The 19,424-nt window shown below is 36.6% G+C and overlaps 1 protein-coding gene across 1 annotated transcript in view; it reads left to right on the top strand.

Moving 5' to 3' along the window:
- LAMA2 (laminin subunit alpha 2) overlaps positions 1-19,424 on the top strand; it is a 475,613-nt gene that overhangs the window by 307,467 nt on the left and 148,722 nt on the right. The window contains exons 33-34 of the mRNA XM_047102999.1: positions 11,069-11,211; positions 14,998-15,096. Of these exons, the coding sequence (XP_046958955.1) occupies positions 11,069-11,211; positions 14,998-15,096 (242 nt within the window). The remainder of the gene's footprint in view (positions 1-11,068; positions 11,212-14,997; positions 15,097-19,424) is intronic.

Here is a 19,424-nt window from a genome sequence, read left to right as displayed (position 1 = left end):
TTGTATTAAATTTAAAATAAAAATAAATTTCAAGGTTGAAGGGAGGGAAAGATAAAGTGTAACATATAATATACACATTATCATATTCAGTTATTGATCATATATGTATATACTCTTTTCAAGTATAATAACATATTTTAATGATAATTGGAGTGGACCTCTAATGTAATTGCATTACTTTCAATATTGTTTTCAAATTAGATTATTAACATTGATATATTTAACTAGATACTGTATAGATGCTCCAAATATAAACTCTAATGTAAACAGTCCTTGAATTTTAAATTATCAATTTTCTTTTATTTCAGAAAAATTTTTAACTTATTTATGTTGAGAGAGAGGGAAAGTGTGCATACACACACAAGCAAGTGGGGGAGGGGCAAAGAGAAAGAAAGAATCCCAAGCGGTCTCTGTGCTGTCAGTGTGGAACCCAACATGAGGCTCCAACCCACAAGCCGTGAGATCATGACCTGAGCTGAAATCAAGAGTCAGACACTTAACTAAGTCACCCACTTATCCCTAAATTGTCTATTTTCTTAATTATCCAGAAGTAAACTTGAAGTATAAAGATCACATTTGATGTTAAGCACAAAAATTGCAATAATACATTAAAGTCTGTAAGAGATAAAATAATGGGATTATTTTCTGAACATTTGTCATTCTGCCCGTCAACAACAGTGGCTCTATGTTCTTATTCTGTTGGTGATTAATACTTTATATGCATTTACATAAATTTATAAGAAAATTCAACTCATTTTTTTTCTCTTTCACATTGGTAGATTTTAAATCTCCCAGGGTCCCATGTGGTAACAAAAGTGCCAATACGTCAGTTAGAGTTACATTAGCCTTATAATGTTCATTTGCATTATTCTTGTCCCCCAGAGAAATGTATTTCCCATTGCTCTACATGGTATTCAGTTCAATTGCTATGTCCAGGGAATTTTAATATTTTTCTGGAGAATTAATTAATAGTGATGTTTTTCTTGTACCAAAGAAGTGTTAAGTTATGGAGGTTTTTTTTATGGGTAGACACCTTTTCTTATGTGTTTATAATTACTTTATAAATAAATATTTCTTTTAAATTTTAAGATATTTATAAGACATATTCTTATTTTATAAATGCTGTGTAGATTTTCCTTATGTTGCTGTTAAATATTAGTGATTTTGATTTCTAGAAATGCTATTCCTTACCCTTTATTAGGTTAACTGTAAGAATTGTTGCATAGAATATATTTAGACTTTTCTTCTTTTCTCATATTTAAAAATGTTTTCCTGTTGTGAAAAAATATACCATGCTTCTATTATGTTGGCCTTTTCCAGGACTCAGTTTCTACTACTAGTTTTGAAATGAGATAATTAATCAAGACACAAATAAGGACATAACTGACTTACCTTCAAATCTCTTTTTAATATCTTTCTATATCATTAAGCTAAATCAGAACAAGAAACCAAAGAATGATTCACCTGGCATGTTTGATCTGCAGAGCTGTTTATCACATGTGATTACAGTGGAATTTTATAAGGCCTGTGAGTGGGAGTGGATGAAGGTAGCCTGGTTTGGGTAAGAGAATATGGATGTAGTAAGAGAAATGTCTTCTGAGAAAAACCTCTTCTGAGCTTAGAGCCCATGCTGTCTTGATTAAGAAAGGAGATAAAGTGGTACTTGTTGTTAAGATGGTACTGATTATAAAAAATAACTTGTTTTTCCTATTAGATAATACGCACTCAGGTGAGTCGTGTGCGTTAGATAGTTAATTTTTCTCTCTTTGGTTAATTTTCTAGAAAACATAATTTAATTTGGCCCTATTGTGGACTTGTATATTTAAAAAAAAATAGACAAAAGCACAATAAATGACCTGGGCATGATTATTGCATTATCTCAAGAGAGCTGCATATTGGTGGAAAGAGTCTATATACTCACTCTAAGGTTAGTTACACAATTAATTTATTTAACAAAGGATATAAAATTGTGCTGTAGAGATTGTGTAACACAGCACATTCAGAAATCATAGACGAGCTTCTCTGGAGCACCTAAGTCCCTAAAATAGACTTGTAGCTGCCATAGACAATTGCCAGTGAGCAAGCTAGAATCTTATGGGATCCAAATGGTGAATTTCTTGTAGGACGTAGGCCTTTTATAGATGGAATTTCCATTACTGTCATGAGGAATTTAAACAAGTAATCTATGTCCTTAATAGTAAATATTTAGAGAGCAGAGTCTCTCATTGTGAGCCAAATTCAACCCACCAACGTAGTCAACCTCACCAATCATAGTCAGTGCCTGGTCATAGTTAACCAATATATATGCCTTCGGATTCTAGGTGTCCTCCAAAGCCCCCTTCACCACACATGGTTCATCATAATAGTAATTCCTTAAAGGTTCACCTGTATTGGGAGTTTACCATCTTCCAGACGCTATATTAAGCACTATTTGCTTTTCTTTTAATTATTGCAGCATCCCTGTATTATGACAACAAAACTGAATTTAGGTGATTTAAGTGATTTTTCCAAGTTTCACAGTGACTTTTCAACAGAGCAATGATTTGAAACTAGGTCTGTCTTGGAAATCTTACTTTCCTCTATGCTGACTACCAATGCAAAACACTGAAAGCAAACATGGGTTTCCCAGTATATTCAACATTAATTAACTCGGTTCTTTATTCATTTACTTCTTGAGCCTAGAGCCGGTGTTACTGCAACAAAGAATAAAGATAAAATGTGCTAACAATGAAAAATTTTAAATATATAGGTACATATATAAATATACATATATGTCAATGTGTACATAGATTTTTTTTTCCTGCTAACTGTTGAGACCCTCTTCTCTAAGATTTAAAACATTATTATAGTTATGTGGCAGTTATAATGGATTTTTATTTATCAGAGATTGTCATGTGGAGTCCTGCTGTCTATGCAAGTGAAAAACACACTAGCTGCATGCTCAGATAACTTTCAGAACCTTTTTATGTTTTTCTAATAGGAATAATATGGGATGACACTACAGTATGTTCTTCCCTTACCCATGTAGGTGAGTTCTGAACACACGTTTTGTTGGACTTTCCAAATCAGGATGGACTTCTTAGTACGTTGGGTTACTACAAATCCAACTTCCTCTTCCATCCCTCATTTACAATTTACATATCATTTTATAAAATGAGAACAACTGCCTGCCTTTCTGAAATTTGAGAATGAGCAAGAAAGACATTATTTAATAGTAAAGTTTTGTACTGTGAATCACAAGACTTGGATTTGTTCACGTCCTATTTTCTACAGATCAGTAGTTAACACAGAACAACTCATGTGATGTTTAAAATAGATTATGAGTCGCATAGTAAAATATATTACTCTTCTAGAGAACAGAAATTAAAATTAGGAGCTGTTGGCAAGATGTTATTCCATCAAAAATGCCTGAAATAGGATTTTACAAATATGAAATTGATGCTTCCTATGTTTATTCATTACATATGAGATATTAGGAATATAAGACCTTTATTATTTGAAATAAATTAAAATGTATTTAAACTATAACATTTAAGATGAGGTTATGCTTGCCGGTTTTGCAAAAGCAATCATAAAGTGTGTTTTTTTTATCCGCAACCTAAGGTGTAAACCTAGCTAAATGTGATAAGCACACCTTAATTCAGTAAAATATACATCTTTCAGCCACTTGGTGAAAGCTGAGGTCTGAGTTTTCATCCTACATTGACCCTGATCTGCAGAGATGATCAAGATTATTTTTTTTTTTAATATCCAGTTGTCAGTAAGGATCTTATCACAATAATGCAGAGGCCCGTATATTGTCACTACAACACGGCTGCACTCCTGTAATCAGAGATGATTGCTAATGGCAATTATTGCTCCCTGTAAATGAGAGTAGGAAGAAGATAGTGAAATGGGGTGGATCACTGTAAAGAAAATGAGACATTCCCTAATAAAAGATGTTGAGAAAACATCCGTTGACCTCCTGATGCTGTTTAATGAGTTATGGCTTTGCTTGTGGGACATGTGATCACCCTCCATCCTAGCCCTTTAAATGCCATCCTCTTTCTGCTCCCACTTAATCCCTAGTGGGACTCAAAAGCCAGTATGTATACTGTAGTTTTCTACATCTCTAAGCTGTCGTAGGTTGTTCAAATCAAGAAATCATGGAATCTATAAAAGCAACTTCTGTTCATCCTGTTTGTACTTTATCGGCACCTGTTTTGTTAGTAAAAGATGCTTTGAGACTTTTGTCAACCTTCTTAGCATAGGTCTGGGATTATGAGATTGTAGAACAGCAACTATCACTCTGATTCTAGGTAGTTTTCCCAGTTACTGGTGCTCAGTCTCAGTGGTTTGCAGATCACATTGAGAAAGCTGTGCTAGTAATGGGAGGAGTTTTGCTGTTGAACTTTCATATCCAGGATCAGTCTTAATTTTCTGTCAGGCTTTATTTTAAGAATAAACTCCATTTGGTTACAGTTTTCACTGTTCTAGATCCAAGCAGTTCAATGACCTTGAAGAACAATAGAATCATATGATCTTCAAGTTAGAGGAAGTCTTATAAGTAAGATAGTCAGATTGTCTTTTCTGTGGTGTCCCTGTAACAGACCATCTCCTGATGCCAGGAAGTATATGCTGTCATGGTATGGCTCTAGAATGTTTGAATCCTGGCTGGCCACGTACAAGTTGTGTGACATCATTTCTAGATCTTTTCTAAACCTCATTTCATCATCTGTAAAATGGAAACAAAATACTACATGCATATATGTGAAGAACCTACTCACAAGAGGTGCTCAATAAATTCTAAGCATATTGTCATCCTGGTTATTATTTGACCATTTTTTTTCAAAAACATGATGTTTTGTGCAGTTTATCAGTTTCTGATGAAATATTTAGGTTGGCTGATTTCTGGTTGTCTATAATTATCTCTAATTCTAGGCTCTTCAAGTCACTGAAAATGCCCTTTATTACCACCTTATATTTTCTCCTTTAAGTTTTCAAATGGCAATATTTATAGACTCATAAATGTGATGATTATGACTACTTTTCTCATCTTTTAAATGAGAATATTAATAGTATTTATTTCACAGAATTGCTGTGAACATTAAATGAGATAACAGTGGCAAGAAAGAGCATATTGCCTGCTATGTAGTGAATATTATATAAATAAAAGTTACTATCCCATATTATTATAGAGCTTGCAAAAAAGTTTCCTCTTTTTTTGGAAAATATACGCCATTCTTGAGCCATTTTGAACTTGTGTTCTATATATATATACATATACATATATATATATACATGTATATATATACACACATATATGTATATATACACATATATATACATGTATATATACACATATATACATATGTATATATACATATATACATATATATACATGTGTATATATATACACACATATATCAGTATGTATATACATACACATACACATACATATACATATACATATATATAAATACATATACACACATTTATATATGTACACACATATATATGCACTTCTGTACAGAATTTTTTGAACATATATATAAGTATTAAAAATTAAGTTAAAATTAATATGTAAAAATTTATATATCAAATATATAAATTATATACAATATATAAAATAACTTGGTACATGAACAAATTCATCAGCCTCATCTAAAGCCTACAGAACCTTTTCCTTTATTCAAAGAAATAACAGGCAAAACAACCCCTTCTCAATCAGTTTAAAACCAAATTTTAGAAGATATTATTTCTACATAATAATAAGTTCTAGGTATATGCCATTCTAAAAGTTTCTTCTTGAAGGGGAAAGGGAAAAGAGCGAAATATAAAACCCATATCCTAGGAACTATCAAGGGCCTTGATGTAAAAGAGTTAAATTAAACCATGAGTATAAGTACTCAAATTGTATCTTTTGTTAGCAATGTATATTTATTTATTCATTTATCCCTATTTTATCAGAGCAGACAATTTATGTCTCTTTACCTAAAATTGGTTAATGGGTTTGGCCTTTTCAAAAATACTCCATGCACTCATTTCAGCTTTAGCTTCTCTGGTGTGGATGTAGTGTGTGAATTTTTTGTGACAGTAAGCCAGTAGTTATTATGCATGGGGGACTCTGGTAGAAATGCAGTATTTTGTACTAATTGCTAGCAGAACGATCTGTAATATCAGCTGTATGATTTGTCCCTTACATGTGCCCAGCTATAACGATCTGAATTTAGTACCACATTTGTTAATATTAGACACGAATTCATCCTGACACTTTTATAGGCAAAGCCTCAGAAACATTTAGTCATGCAAAATATAATCATAGTCTTGAAATATTTGCTTTTGCTTCCATGCAGTTTAGGCAGGATCTCACATTATAACCTTATCTCTTACTGAATAGAATGGTTTGAAGAGGTTCTTTTGGGGTCCTGATTATAAGATAGGTGTTTAATTTACACTGAGTTGTTACTGCACCCTTATCAAAGAACAATTGTTTACATAACGTGAGTATTCCATGTCTCTATACACTCTTCAAAGCTTCGCTCTCATAGTGAATTAAATGTGGTTTTAATTTGCATCCCACTTTTAGTGTTTGTTGCCAGACATTTCAGACTTTTTGAGGGCAAATAAAAGTAACTTGTGGTATAAGTAAAATATTTTGTGTCAAAATAAAATAGCCAACCATTATGTAAAAGGCACATTTCCGTATGTGTTTATCTTATAACTGCATGAACTAGACTTATATAGAAGCTTTGAAAAAATCCCCATGGCTGTCATATCCATAAGTCTTTCTGACCCATTTGGACAGATGTTACTATATTACTTGGAGCATACTATAAAACTTCCCTCTCACTTATGGAAATGTGCTCATACTTTGTTCCCCAAAAAGCAAATGCAGAGACCATAACACATGAGATAATAATAGACCTTTGGACACAGAGACATAAAATGGAATGTATGAATCTTTGGAAGAGCAATTAAATACATTTTCATTTCAACAACTGAAGATGAGGAACCAAAACAGATGGGCAGGGGGTAGAATAAATGAGAGAAAAATCAGTATTTATCATGCCTCTTGGCATTCTAGCTCACCAATTTACTCCGTAGTGTATTACAGTAAATCAGATCTAGTTCTGCATTCCAGTGCTTGATTTATTCTTGTGTGAAGTAAACACTGAGAAAACTCTTCCCTGGAAATTTCTGGAGCCATCAGTGAGGAGCCTCTAGCCACACTATTATCAGTGAATTGACTCAATTTCTTCTTGGAAATAGGTAGGTTATCAATTATAAATACATTAGAGAAAGGGTTAGCAAAGGATTCCTGAAGAACACACTGCCCTAAAAAGCATGGCGAGACATCCTATTGTGAAGTATCTTTCAAGATCGTGAAAGTGAAAAAGAGCGTATTGCTTGCTTACATCCTGGGAACATCTGCCCAAAATCCGTCTTCACTAGAAGTTGGATGGAACTTTCTTACAATGATGAACTTGGCCTCAATGGGAAAGGAACCTCTGTTCCCTTCCTAACTTTTAATGAAATTAATCATCTTTACTAGTATTTGTTTTTAGCCTGTGAATTTCAACTCGTAAGTCCCTGATCTGAATTTGAACTCTAAATCACACTTGACAAAACTTGGGGCAGAGTACCAGTTGTGTATCGCTGCCACTCCAAAATCCAATAGCTTAAAACAGCAACTGTATATATCCTCGGGTTTCTGTAGATTGGCAATTTGGGCTGAGCTCCAGTGGACAGTTCTTTTGTTGTCATGCCAGGGGGGCCTTATTCACACAATGGGGCCACAGCTGGAATGGTGGAGCCTGCCTTTCTCTTGCTCACAGCTGCCTCTCTTCCTCAAGAAGGCTCATCTGGGATTATTCATAAGGCTGCGGGGTTCCAAGAATGTGAAAGCAGAAAATGCTGAACCCCTTGAAGCTGTGGCTCAAGAGTCCCACGGTATTCCTCTGACACCCTCTGTGGGTCAGAGTGTGTCATAAATTCAACCCAGATTCAAGGGGAGAGAAATAGACCCTACCTCATACTGGGAGAACAGGAAAGAAGTGACCATTTTTAATCCACTCCAGAATCGAGCATTGCCTTTATCTGGTCTGTAACCCATCTGTGTTGTTCCTTTCTTGATAAGATTCTGTATCTTTTTTTCTTGCCCTTCCTCCAGCCGAATAACTCTTTCCTGGGTCAAAATTGAATTACCTCAAAAGAAAAAGAACCTGAATTATTTTATGCGGGCATAGTAACAACCATCTCCCGACATTCGTGGTCTCTGCCTCTCTAATCACAAGCCAGTTTTCTTTTACCATTGTTTTTATTGTGTTCTCCTGTTCCTCACCTATCTGTGTGGCTCTCTCATTCCCATCTCATTATCATTTTCTTCCATTTAGACAATTCCTGTTTGACCACTCTGTTTCTTCTTCTCTCCCTCCTTCCCTCCATTTCTCTCTCTTCTTCTAACACTTTGATCTTCTCCAAAATACTTTTTGCTCTTCTTTACAAAGATAGTAGTAAGCAAATATATTTCACTGTGTCTGCTATGTGCAAGGCACCATTCCTAAACACTGTGACCAAAGGTGATTGAGGTCCCTTCTCTGGTGTGGAAGAAGCCATAAAGTAATAAGATAGTCATACACGAAATTAGTAAGATACCAAGACAAAGGGAATGCCAGGGTGATTGGGGGAGACGGTAATTTCAGAGTCATCATGGCCTTCCCGTCTGAGGAAGTAACCCTTGAGCACTTGACCTGAACATCCAGGAGCCACATAGGGGAAGATGGAGGGAGAAGTGTCCTAGGCAGAGGAGACAACACGCAAAATGATATCTTGCTTCTTTAGACTAAGCATCCCTGAAGCTTATCATCTCAAACAGTGGTTCTAACCCTGGCTGCATGATAGGATCATCTGTAATCTCTTAAAAATCCTGATTCCTAGGCCTTACCCCAGACCTAAGAAATCAGATGCTCTGACATTGGAGGTGGGAAGAACGTGAATATCTGCATTTTATAAATCCCCACATGGCTCTAATGTGCAGCCAAAATGGAGACCAACCAGCCAGCAGCACTGCTTTTCAAACACTAACATGTATAGATCACATGGGAATCTTTCTAAAATGCAGATTCTGATCCACTGGATCTAGAGTGGCCCCAGATTGTGCATGTCCAATAAACTCCCAGGTGACGTCACTGCTGCCAGTCTGGTTACCACTAGACCAGAAGTATCAGTATTTACCTGAGAGCTTGTTAGGAAAGCACATTCTCGGTCAGAGAATCAGAAGCCAGAACATTCTTCAGATGATTTTGAGACCCACTAACATTTGAGAACCAGACTGTGTCTTGATGTTTAGGCATAGCCAGTTTGGCACCTAATTATGTTGCAGGTTGTGTTTTCTGTGAGTGTTTCGTGTACACAAGCGTGTTAAAGCTTCTCCAGGACTCGCATTGAGCTGGGAGCGGGAAGGTGCGATGCTGTGTTCTTTACACTGAGTTTCCATGCAGAGCAAGTTCCCTTTCATTCTGGTTAGCAGAAGAGGAAGAGAACACAGCTCTAGTCCCACACTTCGGCTCCTGCGTCCAAAGCCTCTTTGTTCACTCCGCTGGAGAAGCTCCTGCAGGTGCAGCTGTACAGTTGCAGGTATCACCTGTAAGGAGCTGATTTATTAAAAGCCCTGCTGGGGCAGTTTAATCCCTGTGAGGGGATATTGTAACTCACCTCTAACTGCTGTCCTATCAAAAAAATCACCCTCTGTACTACTTCTCTTTAGTTACAAGCTTCAGTTAATAGTTTTCTCTCCATTAGGCAGCTCAGGGGAGTGCTGTGAAGAGACCTAATTGAATTCTTGCCAATTTGGGGCATGGTCCAAACCTGCTCCAGGCTTGGTATCTTCCATGTTATGTATTTACCTCTCTTCTAATATGCATAGTTTTGATACCTCCTTCTGTTGCATATATGCTGGATATTATAACCATATCCATAAATGTGTATCATCAACATGGTAGGACATGCTCCTTGGCATGGAGAAGCTGCATCTCACTGCTCTGATGCAAAGGGTAGAGAAAAAAAAAATTGAACTGAGAAGTTCGAACTGACTACGGATATATTTAAAATCCTACAAAGAATTCATGTCTTTTCATTGTAGAAATCCTACTGCTTATGAAACGAATATAATAATGAAAAGGCAATCCTTTTTTTTTTCTCTCTAATGACTCTACCACCAGCCCCCCATCTACTACACCAAATTTGAATAGTCCTCTTTCTAACTGTTGGAAATATTATACATAGAACATTAACACTTTGGGCTGCTTAAGGAATAACATTTTCCTGGCCCTTCTCAATAATTTATCCACAAGACTGGATGGGGTTAATTAACAAAGCAAGCATTTGTGAGAGCGTGTGGAATGAGGGGTGCTCATGGGCTGAAAGCTTAAAGAGGAGAAGTTGGCAAGTACGTAGGTAAGTAAGTAAATAAATCAATACATTATCACGAGCAAAAGACCACAAATTATAAAAAGCAAAGTTCTTTCCCTTTTCTTTTTTCTTTAAAATAATTCTTTTCAGTAGCTGTCAAGCTGAAACGTTGTACAGTTTGGGGATATGCGGTGTACCCGGTACTCAAAGTGTGTAGAGACCCAGTTGCTACAGATACTCCACATGCATTTTTAGACACTGGAGCATGTTTTATTCCCTAGTTCCAGATGTCCTCTAGATTGCTTATGCGGAAATTCTGGAACATTTATAATGTTGTGTTGCACGCCTTACCTCTCGTACTTCTGCAATATGCTTGTTTCCCTCAAAATCCGTTTGCTCCTCCTCTTTGGTTCCTCAGCTTATGTTGCTGTCCATATTTCAGCTTTCTGGGCAACAGGCATGTCTGCTCTTCTGTTGTTCTTTTTGTTTTGTTTTTTTTTTTGTTGTTTTTTTTTTCAACTGTCATCCATCTGAAAGCGTTAATTATCTAAGATGAGCAGCAGCATCTCTAGCAGAATTATACTTGGGCCATAAAATATTTCATAGCTGAAATCTCTGAACATCTGCCTGGGATACTTAACAGAAGTAAATATTCTGTGTTGTTTCCCTCTCACAGTTTGTGGAGATGAATGCACGGGCCTTCTTCTCGGTGACTTGGCTCACCTGGAGCAGATGGCCATGAGCGTCAACCTCACTGGCCCGCTGCCTGCCCCATATACGATGCTGTATGGCCTTGAAAATAGGACTCAAGAACTAAAGGTAGGTTGGAGCAGTGACAGGAAGAGCCTGGCAAAATATGACAGAAGCTTCCCAAGGGGCAATCATTGAGAAATTTTTCTTCCCATCGCCGCAAATCAAGGAAAGCAGCCAGTGAGGAAATTCAGAGACTTTCTAAAGCAGTACTTTTCAAATTTGAGCACTATAATATACAGATTGCTATTAAGGGAAAGAGGCTTACGTACCCCCAGTGCTTGGCCTAAATCAGCTTTATTATGTTATTTAAATATGTACAAACATAAAATCAGGTATGAATTCCCTATACTCAGAGCTCTATAAAATCAAAACACATTAATCCTTACAAAAGCCTAAAAAAACAGTAAAATTAAAATTAAAAACATTAATTAAAATAACAGATGATTTTTGCTGAAAGCAAATTGCAACAAGAATCCTGACTACTTCCACACGGGTTCTTTGATCAGTATGTTGCATGTAACTTGTACTATTCCACAATATGAACTACAGAGCCCCTTGCAAGGGGCCCTAAAATGACATTTGGCATCACTTGACAAGTTCAATGATTTATGCGCTCGATCTGCCATATGATCAAACATGCATGCAAAGATAGGTTTTGAGATCATGTGGTCCTATCCGTCTCTCAGGTGCCCAGCCTGAGTTCCAGAAATGCTTACATTAACATTTAAGTTTCCTGTCAAAGTGAAAGCACAAGATTAAAATTTGGAACTGGAGAGCTAGCAGACCTTTGAAAATACTTCAACAAGAGCTAATTTGAGTAACACTAATCTAAAACCTTGTGGAACCTTGTGGTAGTTGGTGGGATAGGAGGAAACGTTAAGGAAATTAGGGTTTCATCTAATGACAAAATGAAAAGTAACTACTTTATATACTATCAGTCAATGGTCAGGTGTTTTTTGTTTTGTTTTGGTTTGGTTTTTTTTGTTTTGTTTTGTTTTTGAGAAATTCTCGTTGATTTCAGTATTGTTCTTGGTCCCCTGGGGGTTTCATGACTCCTATCCTGTGGTCACTACCCTCAGGAAGCTTACAGTCTATGTACTTAAAACAATAATTAAACAATCAGCACAATCACCGTGTGCTTTATAAAAATTTGATTTACAATAGATTACAAAGATTGGAGAAATGGGTAATATTCAGAATAACCAGGGAATGCATTATTAATGAGAGCATCATTTGTGTTGGAACTTGAAGGATAGACACAGTTTTAATAGGCAGAGAAATATTGGCAAGGACTGGAGGAAAAACCTAAGATTTATTCACTAGGCACTGGCAGATATTCTTCTAGGGGAATATATTCTGTAATCTGGATCATGGCCTGTAAGGTAAGCATTATTATTCCTCTTTTCCAGAAGAAGAAACCAATAGTGATGACAGTGAGATTAACACTTACTGATGCTGTGCTAAGCAATTAAGTGACTAAAGTCTTACATGAATTATCACACATAAATCTTACAGAAACTCCAAGAAGTAGGAAAGAAATACAGTATCTTTTATGTTTTGATTTTGGTTTGTTTGTTTGTTTGTTTGTTTTCAGGTAGGGAAACTAAAGCACAGAAAAGTTAGAGACACAAGATCACATAGCTACTAAATGCAGAGCCAGGATTTGAATAGAGGCCACTGTAATTTTAGGGCTGATGAGGATGAAACCACCTTTGTAAAGCTCAGAGAGAGAAAATGACTTCCCTGGAAGGGCCAAGCCTGCCAGTGATGTGGCCCTCCTGGCCCTGGGTTCATACATGCTCTTGTCATGGAGGCTAAGAGAGCAGGTGAGCAGAGGCGGAGCTGGGAATTCACAAGGCCTGTCTGTTTGATATCAGAAGGCAGCATGCTAGTAAAACATAAAGCTAGAAACTGGAGTGGAGCAGGGTGATATGAAGGACAACCTTGAAAGCTAGTCAGCGGAATCTGAGTTTACCTTGTAGGCCTGGCATTCAGGAATGTAAAGAGTTTTATAAGGAAGACGCTGGTCATTTATTTTCCTTATTCCCCCTTATCCATGGTTTCAGTTACCCACAGTCAACCATGGTTCACAGGCAGATGAGACTCCTTCTGACTTCTCACCAGGTCAGTAAGTAGCCTAATGCTCCATGACAGTGCCTGTGTCATTCACCTCACTTCATCTCATTATGTAGGCATTTTATCATCTCACATCATCACAAGAAGGGTGAGTACAGTCCAGCAAGATATTTTGAGAAAGAGAGAGAGAGAGACTACATTCACATATCTTTAATTACAGTATGTCTTTATAACTGTTCTATTTTATTATTGTTGTAAATTTCTTACTGTGCCTAATTTATAAATTAAACTTTATCATAGGTACATAGACATAAGGAAAAAATGGTATATACAGAGTTCCTTATTATCAGCAGTTTCAGGCATCCACTGAGAATCTTTGGATGTTTCCCCTGTGGATGAGGGGGACCTACTGTACATGGAAGGAATACAAAGAAAGGAAACTAAACTAGGAAAGCCAATACTTCAGGAGGACATAAGCAATTTTTAAAATAATACATAAGCACCAGATAAAGAAGTAAAGGCCCTATGGGAAGAGGTTCCAATCTGTGGCTGTCACCTAAGCCAGGTGACACAGTACTTCCCAAGGGCTGACTGAGTGCTGGTCAACACAACCTTGATTTTCCTTAAAGCCCAGCCTTTCTTGATTCTGTGTTTTTGTTCTTCTTCTACAATTTATTTAATACCCACATGCTTGGTATCCTATTTCGATATTTTTAGATGGTAATATTTTACCTCTTTGTTCAGTCCCTTTCCTGTGTCACTGCTCTGGTTGCAGCCAGAGACCACAGAGAACAGAGCCTTTATTGACTCATTGCAACTAGGGACACCGAACACCTTGGGGAATTGGGGCATGTCTCAATAAGAGGGTAGTAGAAATGACTTAGAGTATTTGGGTTTGTGCTCGGTGCTCGGGGGCAGGTTTCAGGAAGCAGGGATTTGGGCTGGGTTAGGAATTGGGGGTAATTGATTCTTCTAATGAATCTTATCTAGAAGGAGGGAAGAACAAGGGAGGCTAACGCTATGTTTTCTTAAGAGGCAGTGGTCACTCAGATTTGACAACAAATGAATTTTTGGTATTTTTGTGGTCTGCACAGAGACCATGGATTTTTGTCTGTGTGTAGACAAGATTATGGAACGGTCTCATGTTTTCTTTCATGCATCACTGTCAGAGAGTGACCCTGTCTAGCATTAGTGTTCTGTGAGATTGATTACATTCAACAGGAGAAGAAAACAGCATTGCTGTGAGTGGCAGACCAGCTCCTCCAATATTGAGGCCAGACCAGTTAGTTAGTGCCGGGCCAGGTCCCTCTGTCAAAGGCTCCTGTTCTCTTTCTTTCTTGTAAACAGTATCTCTGTTTGGTTGAAGTGGGAGCCTGAAACAATCATGCATGGTTCATCTTGACTATCCCCCTTACTGGCCATGTGGTCTTGTGTAAGTTTTAACTTTCTTGGAGCCATAGTTTGCTCAGACACAAGACAAAATAGCATTTACCTCATACAACTGTTGTAGGAATTACGTGAAAAAACAAAACAAAACAAAAAAGCCTAGCACAGAGTAATATCTCAATACATGACTGCAATTTGTATTACTTGCCAGGATATTCTTCTGCATAGCACTTTGTAGATATGTGCCCAATTGAAATGGTTTCTTTATCTTTTCTTTGAAGGTGAGAAGGCTAAATACCTCGGATATAAAGGGAAACTGTTCTGTTAAATGTTCAACCCCATGATCACTGCAAAACCATTTACTAAAATGTTTATGGAAATGTTTTTCAGCATTTGCTCTCACCTCAGCGAGCCCCAGAGAGGCTCATTCAATTGGCAGAAGGCAATCTGAACACACTCGTGATGGAAATGAATGAGCTTCTGACCAGGGTAAGTTGGGAAGACCACGAATCCTCTTAAAGCAGATAGACCCTATATGTTAATGAAAATTACATCACATTTCTGAAATGCAAATCTTGTCTCTAATTCCCAATTTGGTGCACGAAGTAAATGTATTTTGATCTGCCACTGCTTCCTCAAAGAAAAACTTAGCATCAAAGAAGTTTGTGAAACTTGGACAGTGTCAAGGACAAAGGCTAAAAATACCAGAGTGACAGTGTATTTTGAAAACTCAACCCAGTCGCATGTAAAGTCTTTATCAATTCTGAATTCCAACAGCACTGTCTTTGACTATGTAAGGGAAAAGAAAAACAAATGAAAATACTTACAGACGCTTTGATCTCATCACGGGGTATTTGCATTTGTATAGAAATAGTCTAAATCAGTATTCCTACACAAAAGAGGAAATCTTTATTGTGAAAATCCAAAGCATTTAAGACCCTTTTAAAAGTTAGAATGTAAAGTCCGTGTTACATTTATCAGACTTTTTAAGGAATTGGGTGTTTTCAACTTTCAAAACTGCAAAAGGGTAAAATTTCTTTTTTGCTGTTAGAGAATAAAGAAAACAACAAAATTTCGCCATCTTGTGGCCAGAAAACTGCATGAACAGAAAACTGACCTGTAATTTAGGCATTCAGTCGGATTATCTAAGAGCTTTAAATGGCAAAGAATATTGGAGCTAGAAGCTCTTACATATTATCTAGTTCATTTCTTCTTTATTTGTTTAAGAACAGATACCTCACGTTGTGACAGTGAAATGAATTACCTATGGCTACATAATTCACTAGACTCAGGAACCTAAGTGGAACCTAGGCTCCAGATTCCCATTGGCCTAGTACAGTTTCCACCACACAAGCATGCTACAGGGTTTAGGAAAATTTCTGTAGGGAAATCAAATCAGCTTCTGAGCACAGAACACTAAACAATGGCCTTGATATCACAAATAGCATATTAAACACTTTTTCAGAATCTTGTACCAGCAAGATACAGAATAGGGTTTCTTGCCAGATGTAGTTAGTATTAATTAGATTAATGTACACTTATCTCCTATTAATTTAATAGTTAATACTTTTGTATTTGTTATGTAAATACAAATAAATAAGAAATTTTAAACCAATCACAGCAAAGTAAACTCAATTCAACAAGCACTTCTGAATGTTCGCCCAAGCTGGGTGTTTACAGACGAAAGACACAAATGAAGCTGTCTTTGTCTTCAATGAACTTGAATCTAGTTTGTGTGTGTGTGCATGTGTGTATATGTGTGTGTATACATATGTATTTAAATGTATGGAGAGTAATATGGGACAACTGCATGCAAATATATAATAAAACATTAAATAAAAAGAGGAACAAGAAATGCACCTGAGAAACACATGCAAATGAAATAAGTTAATCTTGTTATGTTAATTAGGGAATATTCCATGGAACCGGGGACACTTCATTTATTCATTCATTTTATCAATACTTATTGGGCATCTACCATGGTCTAGGTACTCTGTCAGAATGACAGACACTGGGGATAGAGGTATAAACAAGCCTGACACAATTATTATCTCAATGATCTGATTACAGCCTAATGATCTAAGCCTGGAAACATAAATATTTTACTAGGAAAGTCATACCTTTATGTGTTAGCCTACATCATTTCATCTCTTCAGCAGACTCTCCAATAGTGAATAAAATTTTAAAAATAGACTTTATATGTTAGAAAAGTTTAAGGTTAAAAGCAAAGCTGAGGGGCACCTGGGTGGCTCAGTCACTTAAGCCTCTGACTTCGGCTCAGGTCATGATCTTACCATTTGTGAGTTCGAGCCCCACATCAGGCTCTCTGCTGAGCCCGTTCCAGATCCTGTGTCCTCTTCTCTCTCTCTGCCCCTCCCCTGATCATGCTGTCTCTTTTTCTCTCTCTCTCAAAATAAATAAGCGTAAAATAAAATCAAAGTTGATTGAAAGTACAGAGTATTACTATATACCCCCAATCCTACACATACATATCCTCCCCCATTATTAACACCCCCCATTCCCAGAGGGGTACATTTGTTACAATAAATGAAGCTACACTGACACATCATTATCACTAAACGTTCATAGTTGACTTTTGGGTTCCCTCATGGTGTACATTCTATGGGTTTTGACAAGTGTTTAATGACCTGTCTCCACCACTATAGGATCATACAGAATAGTTTCACTGCCCTAAAAACACTCTATGCTCCAACTACTCACAACCCCTCCTCTCAAACTACTGCAAAACTGATCTTTTTACTGTCTCTGTAGTTTCATCTTTTGCAGAGTATCGTATAGTTGGAATCATACAGTATGTAGCCTTTTCACACTGGCTTCTTGCACTTAGTAGGATCCATTTAAGTTTCCTCCGTCTCTTTTCATGGCTTGATTGCTCATTTCTTTTTTAGCGCTGAATAATATTTTCCATTGTCTGATTGTACCACAGTTTATTTAGCCATTCAGCTACTAAAGGACATCTGGGTTGCTTCCAAGTTTTGGCAATACGAATAAAGCTACTATATACATTTGCATACATAAGTTTTCAATACATTTTTGTAAATACCAAGGAGCTGAATTGGTGGATCATATAGTAAAGTGTGTTTCATTTTGTAAGAAATCACCAAACTATCCTCCAAATTGGCGGCACCATTTTGCATCTCACCAGCAATGAAGAAGAGTTCCAATTGTTCCACATCCTCCCCAGAATTTGGTGGTGTCAGTGTTTTGAATTTTGGCCATTCTAATAGGTATAGAGCTGTATCTCCTTGTTTTAATTTATAGTTCCCTAATGATATATGATGCCAAGCATTTTTTTCATATGTTTATTTGCTATCTGTATGTTCATCATCTTTGGTGAGATGTCTGTTCAGATCTTCACTATGGTCTGAGTGTTTCGTCACTTCCAAAATTCCTATGTTGACGTTCTAACTGCCAGGATGATGATAATAGGAGGCGAAGCCTTTGAGAAGTGATTAGTTCATGAATGTGGAGCCCTCATGAATGGAATCAGTGCTCTTACTAAAGGAACTCCTATAAAAGAGAGATTCTTTTCCCCCTCCTTGCCATATGAAGACACAGTGAAAAATGACACCAGGAAGTGAGTCCTCACCAGACACCGAATCTGCTGGGGACTTGATCTTGTACTTCCCAATCTCTAGAACAATGAGAAATAAACTTTGGTTGTTTATAAGCCACCTAGTGCATCGTATTTTGTTATGACAACCCAGATGGACTAAGTCTTTTCTCATTTTTTTTTAGTTGTGTTGTTTTCTTATTATTGAGCTTTAAGAGGTCTTTGTATATTTTGGATCATAGCCCTTTTTCAGATATGTCTTTTGCAAATATTTCCCCCCAGTCTGTGGTTTGCTTTCTCATTCTCTTGACAGCATCTTTCACAGTACAGAACTTTTTAATTTTAATGAAGTCTAACTTATCAATTATTTCTTTCATGGATTATACCTTTGGTGTTGTATCTAAAATGTTGTCACCATATTCAAGGTCATCTGTATTTTCTCCTGTGGTATTGTCTAGGTGCTTTATAGTTTTGTATTTTACAATTAGGTCTATGATCCAATTTCAGTTACTTCCAATACCATTCTTAAATAAACTTGTTATTTTAGAATAGCTTTAGATTTATAGAAAAGTTACAAAGATAAGACAGAGATTTCCTCCAGGACCCATACCTGGTTTCCCCTACTGTTACTTTCTTCGTATGGTATGTCTATCACAACTAATGAACTAGTATTGAGCCATTATTATTAACCAAAAACTGTACTTTACTCAGATTTCTTCAGTTTTCACTTAATGTCTTTATATTATTCCAGAATCCCATCCAAGATACTGCATTACATTTAGTCATGTCTTCTTAGACTATACACTGCGATTTAGACTTTCCTTGTTTTTGATGATTTTGATAGTTTTGACAAGTACATATAATTTGTGGGGTGTCCCTCAGTTGGATTTTGCCTCATGTTTTTGTGATCAAAATATGGAGTATGGAGTTATGGGTTTTTGTGGGAAAGACCAAAGAGGTAAAGTAGCATCTGTATCACATCAAATTAAGAACACATGCAATCAATATGTCTTATTATACTGATGGTGATCTTGATCACATGGCTGAGGTAATGTTTGCCAGATTCGTCTACTGTAAAGTTATTCCTTTTCCTCTTACCACACTGCAAGACCATTTTTATCTGTGAATTCTTTAGATTTTATAACACAAAAAGCCTAGAAATAAGACTGCTGAAAGCAAAGATCTCCTTGATAATGTGAGGATGAGGAGAAAAATGGAAATCCTCATTTATGAATTAATCTTA

The sequence above is a fragment of the Lynx rufus genome, unplaced genomic scaffold (genome assembly GCF_022079265.1).
Source record: "Lynx rufus isolate CCGP_SWC_20201006 ecotype Redwood Valley unplaced genomic scaffold, mLynRuf1.p SCAF_6, whole genome shotgun sequence".
Taxonomy (NCBI): Eukaryota; Metazoa; Chordata; class Mammalia; order Carnivora; family Felidae; genus Lynx; species Lynx rufus.
The sequence above is the reverse complement of the archived record's forward strand: the minus strand, read 5'-3'. Positions and strand labels throughout refer to the sequence as shown.